General features: G+C 46.7%; 3 protein-coding genes across 17 annotated transcripts in view; 2 read left to right on the plus strand and 1 right to left on the minus strand.

Moving 5' to 3' along the window:
- Positions 1-15,385, plus strand: part of Doa (Darkener of apricot) — a gene marked incomplete at its 5' end in the record, with an annotated part of 34,700 nt that extends 19,315 nt beyond the window's left edge. For 6 of the 15 annotated variants that reach the window (NM_001014680.4, NM_001144648.3, NM_001043299.3 and 3 more), the window contains 9 exons: positions 12,105-12,180; positions 12,838-12,904; positions 12,967-13,080; positions 13,150-13,240; positions 13,303-13,473; positions 13,533-13,702; positions 13,769-13,882; positions 13,972-14,162; positions 14,228-15,385. In NM_001014680.4, coding sequence (NP_001014680.1) covers positions 12,105-12,180; positions 12,838-12,904; positions 12,967-13,080; positions 13,150-13,240; positions 13,303-13,473; positions 13,533-13,702; positions 13,769-13,882; positions 13,972-14,162; positions 14,228-14,355 — 1,122 coding nt within the window. In that variant the 3' untranslated portion in view covers positions 14,356-15,385. Of the gene's footprint in view, positions 1-302; positions 3,791-5,499; positions 5,781-7,552; positions 8,028-9,038; positions 10,833-12,104; positions 12,181-12,837; positions 12,905-12,966; positions 13,081-13,149; positions 13,241-13,302; positions 13,474-13,532; positions 13,703-13,768; positions 13,883-13,953; positions 14,163-14,227 lie in introns of those variants that run through there. The other 9 variants (NM_001043300.3, NM_001144649.2, NM_001144650.1 and 6 more) reach the window with 7 other exon arrangements.
- Positions 15,386-15,656: 271 nt separating this feature from the next.
- Positions 15,657-17,699, plus strand: CG11828 (uncharacterized protein). The gene is made up of 8 exons (NM_143391.4): positions 15,657-15,824; positions 15,879-16,030; positions 16,089-16,239; positions 16,296-16,489; positions 16,546-17,054; positions 17,112-17,165; positions 17,306-17,471; positions 17,538-17,699. Exons 1-8 carry the CDS (start codon positions 15,733-15,735, stop codon positions 17,594-17,596), a joined length of 1,377 nt encoding a protein of 458 aa, NP_651648.5. The 5' UTR covers positions 15,657-15,732; the 3' UTR covers positions 17,597-17,699.
- The window catches only part of DIP-gamma (Dpr-interacting protein gamma), a 45,369-nt gene continuing 44,760 nt past the window's right edge, over positions 17,617-18,225 (minus strand). The window contains exon 11 of the mRNA NM_143392.3: positions 17,617-18,215. Within this exon, the coding sequence (NP_651649.1) occupies positions 18,100-18,215 (116 nt within the window). The 3' untranslated portion in view covers positions 17,617-18,099. The remainder of the gene's footprint in view (positions 18,216-18,225) is intronic.

Raw genomic sequence — 18,225 nt, forward strand, 5'->3', positions numbered from 1 at the left:
GGTGTTTGGTGTCTCCTTCCTCTTGTGCTTTGTTCGAAATCTGTTTTATAGAATTTACCTCGATGGTAGGAACACGTTAATACACTTGGGAATAGTTATGGGTTGTAAAATAAGGAAGTGCAATGGTTTGATTGTGTAAGATATAACAATACCATAAATAAACGCACACACACATAACACACAAAACCGCGATAAAGGCTGAATGAACGGGTTTTGATTGAAAACTGATTGCAAAACAAGCTGAATCAACGGATTCAGTTGAAATCGGATCTTTTATTCATAGAACCCAAAACGGTTCGCAGTGCGCGATTGTTTCCTATAGATGAGTGAAGATGCCGGCAAGCCAGCAAATACAGTGCCCTCAGCGGTATCCTCCTCCGCAGCCCCATCGCCAAGCCTAAGAACAAAAGAGGAATCCCAGCCAGCTATGCAGAAACCTACGCCGCCGCCGGCCAGTGGCCAGCAGTTCTTTCAGGTGGTCTCCCCGCAGTTCGCCTCTGTGCTATCATCCAGCATCCCGGAGAGCAAGTGTGCGGTGCGTTCTCCCATATCGTCGCCACTAGCAATCCGGAAGAGTCGTCCACCTCTGCTGCCGTCGAGTCCAAAGTCCACTCCTCCACTACCGCGGAAACATCACCCTTTGGCTTACAACGCGGCAACTGGAACAATCAGCAGTGCCTCTGGAGCAGCGTTGCCTTCCCGGTTAATGGCCACCATTGCCTCCAGCCCGGCTTCTAGTATATCGCTGTCCTCCTGTAGTTCACCTTCATCATCTCCACCACCGCCAGTACCATGTCGAGCTCCTAAGAATGCCAGTAGACCTGTTGCTGTGACTGCTGCTCCACCTCCATCCACCTCGAACGAAATCAGTTTGGACAAGTTGCTGCAACAGCAGCAGGAGCTAGAGGAGAAATCCGCGGCAGCCACAAACAGCGCAAAAATGGATGCAAACTTCTACGATGCCGAGATTGAGATGATGAACAAGTATCTTAAGAGTCTGCCTGACTACAGCGAACTGGACAGGAAGCTGCACCAGGAGTTCCAGGAGTGCGAGGATCTCTATGACAAGATCAAGCGTCAGCAGCAGCCGCTGGCCAAGTCCAATTCGCAGCAATCGGTCACGAAGGCAGTAGGACCAGGAGTGCCTGCGATCTCCTCCGGCTTATCAAAGTCTTCTTCAATTAACTTCGCCCAGAATCCCAGCAGTCGTGGAGCTGCTCCGCGTTTGGCCTATCCTTCGATATTTTCCCAGGCTGCAGGCGAACCCAAGCTGCAGCGCAGCATTTCAAGTTCTAATATGCCTATAAGTGCACCTAATTCAATGCGTCCGCTGCCCACCAAGAATGGCCTGCAAAGTGGCTCCAATCTGTCCCTTAACAAACAGTTGATGAACGAATTCTGGAGCGAAAATCTAACCAGTTCTCAGAAGCGGCAAACACCTAAGCGAACCTTTTGGAACTACGAGAAGATCTGCGGTGCCCAGTTGGGCGATGCAGGACAACCCTTTAAGGTGGATGCAAAGACTGCCAAAAAATTGGCTATATTTGATCCCACAGTTGCGGAGGCCGCTCAGAAGGAGCTGCAGCGACCTCAGCAGTCACAGGTGCCCCAAAATCAGCCCCACAAACTGCAGAAAAATGCATCTTTGTCGCACCTGGATCTCAAGGTGCGTCAGGCGGTGACCAAGGACGATCTCTATAAGTTGATCTGCAACGAGCAATCGCCGTTGGCAGGATCGAATTTTGTGAGTAGAGTGCCTGTGAAGCAGCAATTTCCAGCACAGCAGCAACAGGTGCTTCCAAAGAGCATGTCCATGACGCATGTGCCGGGTGGTGGTCAACCCATGGGAGCTCCATTGCTGCGAACTTCTAGTCGAACTCATATACCCAGCTACATGAAGAATCTACCATCTTTGAGCAGGAGCACATCAAACTCTGCAATACTCATGACCCAACCGCGAAAGGAACCTCCACCAAAGGAACCACTGAAAGCTCCAGCTCCACTTCCTGCCATAGCTGCACCGACGGTGGGCAAACCAAGTGGTGTCCTAAAGAGCTCCAGCAGTTCCTGTGTCCCCTCACCGCGTTGTGCCGCTGCCTTCTTTCGCCGACCTCAAGAAGCTAACAATCCTCAGCAGCAACATCACCAGCCACTTCAGAAACCGCAGCAAGTGGCGCCAATTGAGGAATCCGGACCTGGTGATTCCGCATCTCTGGAACGAAAATCGGAGAAGAGCAATAGCACGTTAAGCACAAGCAGCTTTACGGTGACCAACTGTTGCACCACCCACCTGCCGCAGCTCTCCAAGTTCACCTCATCGTTCCATATTGCCCCCACCACAGCAACAACCACAGCCGCTACAGCAACGCCGACCCCAACAGGAGCTGCAACAACAAGCGATCAGCAGCAACAAAGTGGCGGAACACCGGCGATGGTGGCTGCCAATTTGGAGGTGCCAACATCGTCATCGTCATCAGCGGCCACAAAGCGCCAGAAAGATGTTGACAACAAGCTAGAAAAATGCTTGAACGACATGCTAAAGTTGAAGACCAGCAGCAACAACAACAGCACTAGTAACAGCAATAATAATGCAATCATGTCGCATTCGCTGACGGGCGAGCACAAAGACCCGAAGACTGCACTCGAAGGCCCCACGAGCAGCAGCAGCAGCAGCAGCAGCAAGTACATAGGTGAATCTCAGATCCCCGTGCCAGTTCAGCTGTACGATCCGCAGAAGCCGTTGCTGCAGCAACAGCAGCAGCAACAAAGGATCTGCTATCCCATAGGCAAATCTAACTCTACCTCTCAGCTACCCATGGGCGGCTATCAGCGATTGCTGCAACATCAGCAGCAACAACATCACCAACAGCAACAGCAGCAACATCAGGAACAGCAGCAGTATCCGCAGCACAAGCGACCCTTCCTCAACTGGAATAGCTTTGCATGTTCCGCCATGAACGGAGCGAGTGATCCCTTCATGCAGCAGCAACACATGCCTGCCCACCAGCAACAGCAGCATCTGCCACACAAGCTGCAGCAATCATACTCCTCGTCTCATGTGCCCAAGCAGGCGCCCAAATCGGGACTGGCCATGTTTCTGCAGAAGAACACCAACAAGGAGAACAAGTTTGGCCAGCCGATGCAGCAGCAGCCACCCGGCATGATGCCCCAGATGTATGGATACCAGGCGCCCCAGCAGCAATCCAAGATAGGCTATCCCCGCACAGGTGCCCCACTGACGCACTCGGCCTCCTTCAGCTCCGCCCAAAGGCCGACGGCCCTGCAGTTCCACCAGCAACATCAGCAGCAGCAGCATCTGCAGCAACAGCAGCAACACCCCCAGCAGCAACAACATCAGCATTCCAGCTTTGGGGTGGGCATGATGAGTAGGAATTACTATAATATGCCCAAGCAGCCCGAGCGCAAGCCGCTGCAGACCTTTGATCCGTATGCCTATCCCAAGCCGAATCAGATGCAGCCGGTCAAGTACCAGCAGCAGCAACAGCATCCGCATACGCAGTTTCAGAATGCTTCCGCTGGAGGAGGCGGTGGCGGTGCTGCTGGGCTTCAATACGATCCAAATACAAATACGCAATTGTTTTACGCGTCGCCGGCGTCATCGTCATCGAACAAGCAACCGCAACAACCGCAACAGCAACAGCAGCAGCAGCAGTCCCAGCTACAACAAAGCAATTCTGTCATATTCAATCACTCGGGCCAGCAACACCAACCACATCAACAGCAGCAGAATGAAATGTCCAAGTCCGCATTGGGGCTGCACTTCATCGAGGTAGATTCTATTCCTCCAATTTATTTCTGTCTTGTTTTCGTGCTGCACATGTGTTTGAACCAAAAATGCCCACTAACAACACGCTGCCGCTTCCAAAGAAAGTTTGCCCCAAAATAGCTGGCTGACTCATCGCTGGGCTCCAAAAGGCCGCCGACGATGTGTTTTCCCCCCCGGTTTCTGTACTTTCCCTCGCTTTGCTAATTTCTGTTGGTTGGCCCCCAAGTTTGTACTTCCTGTACTCTTGGTGGCGTTTCAAGTGTGAAGCGTTCCCAAGAGCAGAGGCACTTATTGCTTACCTCCAACCTTAGAATATCGGTCCCCTTGGCGTCTACACCGATCTCTTGGCCTCTTGGCAGGCTCTTGCACTTGTCGACATCGACAACATTGCACAATCGAGCAAAGACTGCGGGAAAATTCAATGTCAATTTTCCTCAGCTCTATTAATAGTGGCTGACAGCTTAATTTATGTTTGTTTACACGATTTCAGCGCTTAAAAAATCTTTTGCATATTTGCTAACTGCCTACATGAATTTTATGCGTTGATCTTTAACAATTTTATGGCCGAATTGCGATTCCGATGTAATTGTTTTAATAATTAAAAAACACTAAACAACACGGAGCGCGTTCAGCAGAATCGAATTTCTAAAAATATGTAATACTCACGACCTGCTCTCGCGCTCTCCGACAAAAATGACTGATCGATGCGACGACTGACTCGACTACAAGATACCCCTTTCCAATCAAAACCTCATGATCATCACCCAACCTTCCCTTTTACATTGATATAACATTTTTCGCATCTTTGAACCCTTATGCTTAAATAGTGTTTTGCTTCCAGAGCAACATGAATATGGTTCAATATACCCTAGTATATTTTCGTACTTGATCTGCAGACTCCTTAGCCTTTAGTTTTTGGCTTCTTTCGGTCGCAGCAAATAATAATAGCAACGGGAAGAAGAGGCGCACACTCAGCTCAGCAGCTCTCCCGCGGATCTTACGGATGGTGCTCCGTGCTCGGTGTTCTCGACATCGCCGATATTTTCAATCTTTATAATTAGTATTTGTGGCGTGCGCTTTCGTTCATGTTGCGCTGATTTCGGTTTGTTTGTTTCGACCAATGCTCAGGCAATCGGCGGTCGGTGAAGGAAACGCGCTGTGAAAACTGTCTGGGAAATTGGAAGCGGAGCTCGTAACATTGGATGGCTCTAAGTGCGTGAAGTGAATGGAAATGGATGCATCTAAAGTGCAGTTTTGATGGAACCTCGAGTCCACGTCGAAATTGTCGCAGTGGCGGGGGCGACCAGCGTCTCTTGTCTCTGTTGTGTGTGTCTATTTCCGTCGAAGCTGCCGAATCTCTTACAATTTCAATTATTTTTACACATAAATACGCTCTGTCTATACTAGATCTCTACGTACATATATTGCCACTCCGAGAACGTGTACAATACTTTTCTATTTTATTCGTCTACAACAAAATCATGCTCCCAACAAATACCAGAAATCAGTACAATTAATGAAATAGACCAAGTCGGAGGAGCACGATCCGTATCGGCCAAAAATTCAGACGGCGGCCCACCCACCCAACAACCGCAACCAAGCCCCTAAGAGGCGTTAAGTATTAGCCGATTGTCGTCATCGTCATCGCGGGCGAGACCCACGCGAAATCTGCCGCGGCGAGGAGGATATCCGACATCCGAAAAAACTAAGGAATGGCCACATTTCTGAATCGTTTTCATCGCGAAAAAAGCGAAAAGATATTGCCAGCGACGACGGTTGCCGAAAATGGGAAAACAGCTGACGCCGAAGCGGTACAACAGCAGCAGCAGCAGCAGCGTCCGCAGCGGCGGTACATGCGAAGCGCCACCGCCGCCAGCGTAACGCAGCTGCTCTCCGAGAGCTGCAACAGTCTGCTGCAGCGATTCCGACGCAATCCAAGCGAACGACCTGATAACAAACAACAACTGCAGCAGCAGCAGCAGCAACGCAATTGGTAATCGATGCAAAGGAAATGAAGCAAAAGATTTATAATTTATTTTTAATTTTGCGTGCCTTTTTTTTTTACTTTCGTCGCCTTTCGTCAAGCGAAAAACTCGGTCAAAACGCGCAATGCTCATTGCTTTCCTTTCCCTCTATTTTCACTGCGAGTGAAATGAAAATGTATTCTCTGTGCCGCTGGCGCTGATTTAAGCAGAGTGGTCAGCGCGTAATTGCGAGTTTAGTTGCAGCGCGTCATTCCGCCGCGGTCGAAAGTATCTCGCGATCGGATCATTTTATTCGCATCGCATCGGATCGTTTCGTTTTGTATATTGCATTTCCCACCGCCTTTTGGCCATCGCAAAGAAGGCCAATTATGTAAACGGTCCCAAGTGCGAGTGCGTTTTAAATCGCTTTGAACTCGCATCTGAACTTCCAGTAGTGCGACGATCTCGAAAAGTGTGAAAATCTTGCTGCCATAAATCGTGAATAATTGCCATTGAAAAGATACGAGTTGAAATTTGATTTATCACGTGTTATTGCCAGTCATAAATCAAACAGAGCTTAACGGAGCTCTTAAATCAGTGTGATATGCACTGGATACCCCTAATTGTCAGTCTAAAGAGCCAATAAATGCTCGTTGATCAATAATTTGAAAGTGAAATTTACGAGAGTGGGCCAAGATTTGGCTGAGAGTGGAAATCTGATTTTTTGCTATCTTCCAGCATGTCCATAAAAACCTCGAAATGTTAGATATAATGATTTACGCAGTCTAACTTTTGTTAAAGTTCAATATTTCTGCCAAAAACTGTTGGTTGCACAAAAAAGCTTGAGTTTCCCTCGAGCTTTCACAGCTGTCCGAATTCTGCGAGTGAAGAATCCGAGTGGTTCTCTTCAGCAGATTCTGAAATTCCTCAAATCTCTCTTCAGCTGTCTTCGGGGAATACCAAATAAATACTCAAGTCCAAACTGTGGATGTCTGGCAAATTCTTCCTCATTACGCATGATTATAAAGTATGAAGCGAATCTCTCTTTTTCGCTGCTCTTTGTTTAACTGCAATTGCCCCTTTATTATTTATATGTGCGGGCATGTTTAAAATAAAACGTAAATGTTTCGCTTTGTTCTTTTTATTTCTTTCCGCGCTCGACCAGCAGCAATTTTATTGTTCTTCTTGTTGACTGGTTGTTTTGTCGGCGAGAGTTCAAGGCTTTTTCTGCGAAGACTTTCGATCATTTCCCATGTTTTGCTGCTAAACTGACGGAAATGTAATTACACTGCTACGGCTTACAAAGCGAAATGCATTTCGATGAAGCGTGCCCAGCTGGCGGACAAAAGAAGCATCCCCATTCGAAGCGGATCGCATCCAATCTACTATCCAATCCACCCACTCGTCTACATATGTTATTTGGGTGTTCGCCCGCTCTCGCTCGCACGCGGTAGCGACCTCTCGCTCTGGCAAGTGCGCAATATTTTCACACTTTTCACAAAAATAAAAACGATTCCTCAATATTTTCTGGCTACCGCCGACACCGCCACCGCCGCCGCCGCATCATTATTTCCTTCATCTACTTCGTTCTTCGCATCTGCCGCCTCTTTCTTTCGTCGTCGCACGAATTTTCCGAAAAATTTTCCCCAGTTTTCCTCAGTTAAATTTTGGTCCGTGTCGTGGCAGCGCGTCCCGTCCGTCGTTCGTCGCGAACCGCGTGGATCAACGCATCCAGACCGACAAAGAAGAACCGAATATATCCTCACCAGAACTCATTGTTTTGTTGGGCTTCTCTTTTAAGTGCGGCAGCAATAGCCGAGGATCACAAAGACTCGACCCCAACGAATGACAGCAATAATAACAATAATAAGGGAAAAGGTGGATCCAGTAGCCAGGCCCAGAAGCAGAGCAAACGTCGCCGCAGCTCGGACAAATCCTCGGCCAGCCGGAGACATCCGGACGGCGATAGGGAACGGGAACGAGAACGGGACAAGGAACGAGAACGGGATCGGCAACAGGACAAGGAACGCGAAATGGCAGATCGCCACAGACGCTACTATGCGAGCGGAGGACTCGGCAGCACCACAGGACTGGGCTACCATCCCAGCAGCAGCGGGAGCACCAGTACCGCTGCCCTGATGGGTCGCTACCAGAAGAGCTCCACCACAGCCAACGCCCTGGACAGACTGCGCACCCACCTGAGTCCCGTGGGCGGCTACTACAAGCCATTAATTAGAGGAGTGGGAGGCGGCAGGCGTGACCGCGACCTAGACGATGTTAGTATCTTCGAAACCCATAAGTGAATCAAAAGCGAGCGGTGTGGAAACCAACGGTGTAGACCACTTTCAAGACCCAAGACCCAGACCGAGATCCCAAAAGCGATCCCATGACTCACAGTCGGGGTATTTAATTTTGGAAAAAGCGAAAGAAATCATCTCACCTGTCGCCCGTGAGTCAGCAAGTCACTTGCCCTAAATGTGTGACATGTCTGACTGGCGGTCAGGAAATGAGGAAATATGCGCAATTAAAGCGTTATAGTGTATAGTATATGCGTGTTTGGCCAAACAGTATTGCACCAACTATTGCTACCCCTATTGCCACATAGACGGCTATAGAAAGTTTCTTCCTACACAGAAGATATATGTGCAGATATTATATTAGGGGCCCACACGGGCGCGTTTTATAGCGCTTCTATATGCTCATTCTATATCTTCAGCTTCATTCTTGCCGTGTGCGTTTACGTTGTCGAATTTATTTTCGATTCCAACATCTCGTCGCTTTTCTCTATTCCGTTATATTTGTATTAGTATCTCTCTGTACGCTGCAGATGTGTATAAAGCTATTCACGATTTTCTGCCGCTTTATATATAAACTTTGAAGGTCGTCGCGCCGTGGACTTTTTTGTTTAGATTCTGCTAGGCATTCTAAATAAAAATAAAGGGTATCTCCTCAGCCCACCTCTCTGAAAATCCGAAAATACATGGAGAAAGCCAAATCCGGATAGAGTGGCTCTAATGTTAGTGAAATTGTGCGAAATGAAAAGGCCCAAGCACACCCCATAATTAGTCATTGCCGAAAAGGCCATTTAAATGGGTCTAAGTCTAGGTCTGGGTTTGGGTTTCGGTTTCTGGGCCTTCTTCTTTCGTGGAGCGTAGAGTAAAGAGTTTTACGCCCGTCACCGTTGGTTTCACACGAGCGCAGCTCTTGAGCACTTTCCTTCTCCATTAAATCTGTGAATCCGAAACTGAATCTTAATCCCAATCCCCCTGAATCGTATGATTCCTCAGCGAAGAGATCTGCTCTTGGACAAAGACAGAACGCCCACCACCTCAGCGCTTTCCTCAGGAGGCAAGCAGTCGGCCATTTCCCGGCTGGAGAACAAATACTCTGATATCTTGGAACGAGCGGCTGGCAGGCGGCGCCATGAAGAGGATCGCGACAAGACCCTGGAGCCGGATGACTATGGTGCCAGTGGTAGTGGCGGATTGCTCCGCTCGGCCACTGCCCATCAGCTGGCGAAATCTAAGTTGTCCTCCAGCTCCTTTAATGCTTCGGATCGCAAGGAGCGCACTCCATACCGAACTCGAGCGCAGAGGCAAAGGTATATGGCCGAGTCCAATGACAGCGGCTATCTGACCAGCGGCAATCGACTGCTCGACGAGAACTACCCAGTGGACTATGGTCAGCGATACGACTATCACGACGCCCTACGCCTAGGAGGAGCATCAGGATATCCTTCAAGTCGCTACGGCCGAAGAGGTGGCGAAGAAGAAGCGCTCTCTCCTCGCTCCACAAGAGCGTATGGAAGAACCAAAACCGTTGAAAGTCTACTGGCTGCTGAGATCCAAGACAGCGGTCGAAATGCAGCTGGACCCGCCGAGGATCGACCATTGAACTCACGGAATCGCTTTGCTCATCGACGTAAGGAGCAGCCCCCAGAAGAACTGACCGCTGAAGAGCGTGAAATTCTTGCCGACGATCGGTCTTCGGAGGACAATGCAGCCATTCTGATGCTGCTCCGAGAGGACAATCAGTTCCTGGAGGCGAAAAAGTTCGAGGAGCGCATGCGCAAACGCCGTGAGCTTAGGGATCGCGTCAAGCGCATAGAGGAAGCGGCTGAGGAGGCCAAGAAGACTGAAGCGGCAGTAGCGGCAGCAGAAGCCGAGGCAGCTGCTCTCGAGCAGGAGGCCAAAAAGGCCAAGGAGGCAGCCGCAGCAGCTGCAATTGCGGCATCAACTGCTGCTGCAACATCATCAGCAACTGCAGCCACACTGGCAACGCCACAGGAGGCGCCCAAGAAGAAGTCGCGCAGCAAAAAAGTAACTAGAGACGGTAGCGATTGCAGTGGCTCCTCCGAGAGCACCTCGGGCAGTAGCTCATCCGATGAGGCGGAAACAGAAACCGAGACGGATTCGGCTGCGCCCGGTGTGCAACTAACCCACACAGCAGACACAACCCCACAGACATCGTTCCCGTCTGTAAATGGCACCACCACCACCAGCTCCTCCATCTCCACCACCACCCCCTCAAATACAGCCACCACCTCATCCACTAGCACTTCTGCTCTTTCTAACCACACAACGGCAACAGCGACGGCACTCTCCTCCGGCACCACCAACAAGAGCCGCTTTCTGCCCCACTCAGATCGCAACAACAATGACCTCGCCAAGTACAAGCCTAGCAGCCAGCTAATGCACTCCTCCAGCTCCGGGGCACTAGCCTTCGGTGGCATTGGGGCGCGCCTTGCGGCAGCAGATGCTCGGCGTCAGCAGCAGCGGTATCAGGGCGCCAGCTCACGTACCGCCGCGGTGCTGAGCGAGTTCGATCGCTACAAGCCATTGGGATCGGGAACGGGCTCCGGATCGAGCTACCTCCATGACTCATACAGCGGGAGTAGTAGGCGATCCAATGCCCTGGGAGGCAGCTCGTTGTATCCGCAGCGATCCCAACTGGATGCCTACCAGCAGCAGTACCAGCAGTCGTCCTCCTACCTGCAGCACGATCACTACCAGCTGGCCAAGAGCGCCACCTCGTCGGCCCTGTTCAACAGGTCTCGCATTCCAAAGACACTCTCGACCTTTGTAAGCAATAAGCCATCACGACCATCCTGGCGGATGGGTGATTCATTAGCAGCTTGAGCTTTGTTGCCGCCGCCTCTTCTAACTGCAACTGCAATTGTCCATTGACCCTGATCCCCGATCCCGAACCATCCCCCCCCCCCCCCAAATCACAAGGCCTTATATCCTAAACTTTCTCCTAGACAATCGACCTACTACAGAAAAAGCTAACAGCAATGCGGATTGTAATCCATGTTATCTTACTTATACAATGTTGATCCTGCCTGATTCTTTTGCATGTGATTTTGAAACTGGGATAAAAAACGTAAGAATCCCTTTACCTCGACTTTTACAACGAATAGAAAACAACCTTATTTGTTCTTTTACCATTTAACATTTACAATATATTGCCAAACAGCTATTAATGTTATTACTAAGCAGCAAGCATTCGATGGTTTGTTGTTTTTTCATTGCCCAAGAAACAAGAGCACAGCTATTGATGCATTTCCTATTTATATAAATATATATATACCATTTTCGATATATACCTATTTGCCATTATATTTGATATTGTTTGTACATGTTTTGATATTAACCATTTTTGTAAACACAAATTTCAAAAATTTGTCCGAACTAATTTTCTTATCGAACAAACGAAACGTATTTTTCTCGTGTTTTTTCTGAATATGATGATGAAAATCACAATGATGATGATGGGTTGATGATGATGATGTACATACACAACTTGATGGGGATGATGAAATGATGATGATGATGATGTTGGTTGGTTTACGGGCTATCTGCGGCTGAATTTTAAACGGAATGCGATTGCTTTGGTGCCAACGTGGGATCCGGATCGTTCGTCGTTTGGATGGTGCGCTTTTGATTGCTTTGACCTGATGACCAACAACCCGTGGATCCGATCAAACCCCTGGATATATATATTTTTGTTTCTTTTTTCTCTTTCTTTTTTGTTTCTTTTTCTCTCTTTCAAATTACATACTTTACCACACACGCACACACGCACCTTATGTGTACGTCTGTAAACTGCCATCGACAACCACCCAACGCCCCCAACTTCTCGCTCGCAAATTCTCCGCTCGCCGTTTCGCTCGCCTGCAAACCACCTTCTTTCAACGGATCGAATGCACCACCCGCAACGAAACGCAATCGCAATCGTCGCCACACACCGCAAAACACCACCACCACCCCCAACCCCTGCGACATCGGCAACGCCAACGGCAACCACTGCAACGTCGTCGCTCCGCTCCAATCCGATTCGATCGAACCGAACAGACAGCAAAGCCCGTCATTCAAGATGATGCTGATGGTCACTTAATTTACCACACCGGAGACATTCTCCATCACAGATGTTCGTGACAATTTTTGGTTTTTTATTTTTCCATACTTATGTTTAGAAAACAATCAGAAAACTCTTTTGAAAAACACATAAATACTTGAAAAAGAAAGAAAAAATAATGATAGGCAAAAGCCACCCCACCAGTCACACCTTTCTCTCCTCTTCTTGTAACTCTATTTTCGTTTAAAATATTTCCAAGTTTTCATTATTATTTCTTAATTATCTCACAGCAAGACCAAACCGCGTCGCGTGCAATCGGGAAATTAAGAAGATTAAACAAAAAAGAAAGATAGAAGGACAAAGCAACAATTGAAAATTTTCACACAATTTTCGTCACTTTCGCGAAAATATTTTGAACTTCCGAATATGTCTTTGATGGCTCTAAGATTAACTTTTACCGGCAACAAAATTCAACTGGGAAGTTTTCACACACAAACCGAACACGAACTTGTCGCATAATTAACGAATAATATTGAAATTACAAACCCTTTCCGTACACACTCAGCTTAGTTCAAATTAGTATTTTGCCCAGCCCCCATCAAATACTTAGCTACAGCTACAGGTTTAGCTTTAGAACAAGAAAATCAACCAGACAGCTAACTTTTTAACACTATTTATGGACTTGTCCGAAATCCTACTACAACTCGCTATCCTTTCCCCGAATTTCAGATAAGATCATGGCCACACTGGGCGAGGGAACTTTTGGACGTGTGGTCAAGGTCAAAGATATGGAGCGGTAAGAATTTCCATACAAGAAATAAAATATTAAGTACTTTAACCGCCCTTTTATCGTTTTAGTGATTACTGCATGGCTTTAAAGATTATTAAGAACGTGGAAAAGTACCGCGAAGCTGCCAAGCTGGAAATAAATGCTTTGGAAAAGATTGCCCAAAAGGATCCGCATTGTGATCAGTAAGTTTCTAAATATGCAACTTGCTCTTTCATCTAATCTAATTCTTATTATCTTTCTTGCTCCTTCAGTTTGTGCGTCAAAATGATTGACTGGTTTGATTATCATGGACACATGTGTATAGTTTTTGAAATGTTGGGGCTCAGTGTTTTCGATTTTTTGGTGAGTGGATTACTGAAACAGAAATGGACGATTAATACTTTAATCGTTTTTTTTTTTTACAGCGAGAGAACAACTATGAGCCATACCCGCTGGACCAAGTGCGCCATATGGCCTATCAATTATGCTACTCTGTGAAATTTCTACATGACAATCGTTTAACGCACACAGATCTCAAGCCGGAGAACATACTCTTCGTCGACTCGGATTATACTTCTCACTATAATCATAAGATTGTAAGTAGAGACAAGCAGCTAAAAATATGCAAATATCCTTATACTATTGTATTTTACAGAACCGCGAGGTGCGCCGCGTCAAGAATACGGACGTTCGCCTAATCGACTTCGGGTCGGCCACCTTCGACCACGAGCACCACAGCACAATTGTCTCGACGCGACATTACCGCGCGCCAGAGGTCATACTGGAGCTGGGGTGGTCACAGCCGTGTGACGTTTGGTCCATTGGGTAAGAAACGGCTTGGCATTGCAAATATGCGCATATATTAAATGATCGACGAAATTTCGCCTACAGGTGCATCTTGTTCGAACTGTATCTGGGAATCACGCTCTTCCAAACGCACGACAATCGCGAACACTTGGCCATGATGGAGCGAATCTTGGGACAAATACCATATCGCATGGCACGGTAATACAATGCAGCTCATGCTTTTATTTCCAAAGGCGCAGTTCCCTTCACCGAAATCGTTTAACGTGTAGCAATCATACTCTTTATAGCAAAACCAAAACAAAGTACTTCTATCATGGTAAGTTAGATTGGGATGAGAAGTCCAGTGCGGGTCGCTACGTCCGTGATCACTGCAAGCCGTTGTTCCTGTGCCAGCTGAGCGACAGCGAGGACCACTGTGAGCTCTTCAGTCTGATCAAGAAGATGCTGGAGTACGAGCCGTCGTCACGCATCACGTTAGGTAAACTGCCGCCCACTTGTTGGTTGATTCCAATGCTAAATATATCTATTTTTGCTTTGTTTCAGGTGAGGCCCTGCATCATCCGTTCTTTGATAGGCTGCCACCACACCATCGAGTAGGTGAGGTCAGCAACAAGCAGCCCCTTTCGTCGGGCAGCAGCAGCCGCGAACGATCGCATAGCCTCTCCAGATGAGAATTACAGCGATTTGGTTATTGTTGACAGACAGCGCTAATTAAGTACTCACTCATGCAAACATACACTCAAGGCAGTCGTCCAGCAACGTCTTGCACCCGACTCGTAGAGTAGACCAGCAACTTTACGACGAACCCTATTTTAAGAGCAAAAGTCTTATTTTAAATTTTTGAACTTGACTTGTATAGATGTTTATTATACAAAAATCCATTGATCCCTTTTGATCCTTTGTTTCCAAATACTTCGAGCACATGTTGCTGTGCATTATATTTAGAGCTGTGTAGCGCCATGCTGCGCTTGTGCATTGTACCATACCCGCCAACAGTGTTTGTTCTGTAATGATAACCAAATCGTGTATATTATTGAAAGTGCGGTGCGTCTTCCCGACACCAGAACCTAATTGTAAATGTCTTGCATTGTGCACACCCCAAGGTGGAGGAGACTAATTGAACCGACTGCAAACCGATAATTGGAATATACAAATGTAGTTGTAAAATAAGAAAGTCGCTTAAGCGCTAGTTGGAATGCATCCCCATGTCTACACCTGTCACTGAACCGGGAGCCGACTAATTTGTAATTAATGCACCATTTCGAGAGCGTGAACTGAAAGCTAATGCAAGCCATTATGTACACCGCCCACGAATGTACGGATTATTGTAAATGTAAAGAGCAATTGTTATGCCACCATGTGTACACTTCAGCGATCGCAGCGCATTTTGTGTAAATTCAGTAGCAGCCCCAGAGTCATCTCTCTTAGAATACGTTTTCAAATGTGTAGAACCGTTGCCGGCCTGTTTTGTTCGTTTTCGTTTACAACCGAATATCGAAAGATCAACCCATTTACACATTGCTACACACAAAGTATAATTGAATATACTTATACATACTTAATTCAAATGATTGTGAGTTAGTTTAATATTACATAAATATTAATTATAAATTACATTATTTGCAATTTAACCCGATCAACCAGCATATAAGATAAAAACCAATATTGTCAAGTTATTAAAAAGTGAAATAAATCTTAAATAAAAAAGAATTTAACCTGTTTTAAATTAATACGGTAATGACGGTATGACGGTAGTAATGGAAACTTCTTGTCAGACTTTAGCGCAATTCAAATGTAGATAAATATTGCCTTGCATGTCCGAAAGAGCTGTATACTTTTAGGCCTTGCTTGCGGACAGTCGTGTCCATGTCATCTCATCATATGTGTATTACCTGAACAAATGAAAATTTCATGGTTTTAAATAAGCACAAAAATGCTCTCAGATTAGTTCACATTCAGTTATCATCATGAACCTATGTTGGTCGATTTTCCTTCTCGGAGTCACGACTGCAATCGAAACACAATACTATGCCACATCAACCCGCGAAATGGCATCTCTGCTGCAAATTGAGGACGAACTAATTGGATATATGCGTCAGTATGCGATGGAATTGCAACACAAAGTGAACACAATGCGGACGTAGGTGATTTGTTTAACTTATTAGCAACAATTGTAAGCATCGATATATAATAGTTTCCAGGAGGAGTGGATGACCAGGAGGGCGCTGGGACCCGCTGATCCTACGTCCTATGTGGCTAATCCGTTGATAAGTTTTCCGCTCATGCGACGCACGTATACGGATGTTCCCAAGTTGCTGGAATTAGCTCGTGAGGAGTTCAAACCGGGCAAGTAGTAGTTATATATCCATTTCATAAAAGATTGGTTTTGAAGATTGGATTGCAGGACCGTTTCAAAAATTTATTGATTATGATCTGAGTAGTATTTCTGACGTAGAACTTGAAACTGCTGTAACTGGTATGTTGCGGTTTCAGGGCGTTTACGGTATGGATGAAAGCGAAATGGCTAATGGAAAACTACATGGGAAACAGTACAAGTGGGTTTCTATAATACCTTGGACAGTTTTATTTCTTAATTTTAATCTCTCAATAGCTCCAGAATGAGTGCTGCAGATTGCCTTGCTGTGGCCACTCATCTAGAGAATGTTGATAAGGGCAAACTGGCATGCAAATGGTTTAAAGTCGCCATCGATCAGTATGAAGAGAAATTGGATCCTGTAAATAGACTACTTCAAACAGGACGCTCTCAAATCTACGAGAAATTAGGTCTAACTTTGCTCGCTATGCGTAAGTAAAAGTAGACCTAATCTGAATATGACCAATATACTTGTCACTTTTTCCAGATGATTTACCAGCCAGTCAGGCTGCATTTAGGGATTCTATAGGGTGGGCCTCCAAGGAGGATAACACTGATCTGGCCAAACACTTGAAGGATAAACTAGCCCACATGTTTGTGCATGTGGACAACTGCCGAGGCAAAAACCTCCTTCCCAGCAAATCCTACCTCCGTTGTCGTTACTTAAGAGATGGTTCCCCGTTTCTCCGAATGGCCCCTGTTAAACTGGAGCAGCTCAACATTGAACCCTTCGTTGGGCTTTTTCATGATGCTATCTCACCAGCAGAGCAGAAGGACTTGTTACATCTCACGGATTCTAGGTTAGAGCACAGGAAAAAAGATAGTTCCAGTGTAGAGGCCAAAGTGGACACAAATGCCTCTGATCATGTGAGACGAATACACCAAAGGATTGAGGATATTACAGGATTCGATTTGGAGGAAAGCGAACCACTGACCGTTTCTAACTATGGCATTGGAGGTCAGGATTTCATCCACTTGGACTGCGAGCAGCCCAAAGTGAGTTTGGTATCTAATGTATTCCATTTGATTTACAAAGCAGGTTTGGTTTTCTAGGAGTTTATTGGATACTACCCAAAAGAATACCGCTCGGCATCTGCGATGTTTTATGTAAGTATTTATCTTTAAATTTAGCAGATTATCAAAAGAAGTGTTAGACAAAAAATCAGAGCGAATGCTGCTGATGTTTATAAGCCCCAGGAAAGCAAAATAATATGTGTATTTAAACTGTATAAATTTCTGTTTCCCAGCTCAGTGATGTTCAAATGGGTGGCTATGCCTCTTTTCCGGATCTGGGCTTTGGCTTTAAGCCCCGTCGGGGATCGGCCTTGGTTTGGCATAATACTGACAACTCCGGCAATTGTGATACCCGAAGCTTGCAGGCCACCTGCCCGGTGCTCCTTGGAAATCAATGGGGTAAGTCGTTAAAGCAGCCCATCGATTCTTCTCTCTTCTACTTACCGTTCACCATCCGGAAAACAGTGGCCAAAAAGTGGATCAGTGGGTCAGGCCAGTGGCGCAGGAAGTCGTGTCGGAAGTAAAGAAAATTCAGTTTTCCATTCGGTTTTTATCCACTTTTGCGATAATTTATTCAATAATTTTGTCGTTATTTATATTATGATAATAAATTTTATGCACTATTTTATAGTATTCATATTTAATTTATATGCAATGTAACATTATTTGGGGCTGGGGAGAAATGGTAGGGCTTGGCATTCAATTGTCCACTTTTGATATCATCCTTACTTTCATTAGGGAGCAGGGAGTGGGAGTTTGGCAAGGGCTTTGAGGGTTTCGAGCGGGTGGGAACAACGCGTTTCCTGATACGTATGCAAATGATATTTGAGGCAGCGGGAGGCGCCTCCGGCAATATGTATGCGTGCGTGGGCGGCTGGGGTCCAATACATTGGAGATGGGACCACGGAACCGGAAACGGAAACGAACAACAAGAACGCAGGCAAGAGAGAAAGAGATGTCGATGTCGGTGTCCGAGGGAATCTGTAGGAATACTTGATTGCCGGCTCTTCTTCTCTCAGTTTTGATATCACGCTCCCCCGGTTCTCAGACTCAGCCTCATCCACAGAAGCATCAGCATGGCGAGCAGGGGCTGCCACGTCGTCCGGTTGCTCCTGCCCGCATTCCGAGCAGCCTCCTCGAGACCTGTGGCGAT

The sequence above is a fragment of the Drosophila melanogaster genome, chromosome 3R, assembly GCF_000001215.4.
Source record: "Drosophila melanogaster chromosome 3R".
NCBI lineage: Eukaryota > Metazoa > Arthropoda > Insecta > Diptera > Drosophilidae > Drosophila > Drosophila melanogaster.

Excerpts from the sequence above, each read along its gene's own strand:
- CG11828 (NM_143391.4), top strand. The coding sequence starts at position 15,733 with ATGGCATCTCTGCTGCAAATTGAGGACGAACTAATTGGATATATGCGT. Across the intron at positions 15,825-15,878 it reads AAAGTGAACACAATGCGGAC|TTTCCAGGAGGAGTGGATGA; the intron begins GTAGGTGATTTG and ends GATATATAATAG. Across the intron at positions 17,166-17,305 it reads CGGCATCTGCGATGTTTTAT|CTCAGTGATGTTCAAATGGG; the intron begins GTAAGTATTTAT and ends TCTGTTTCCCAG.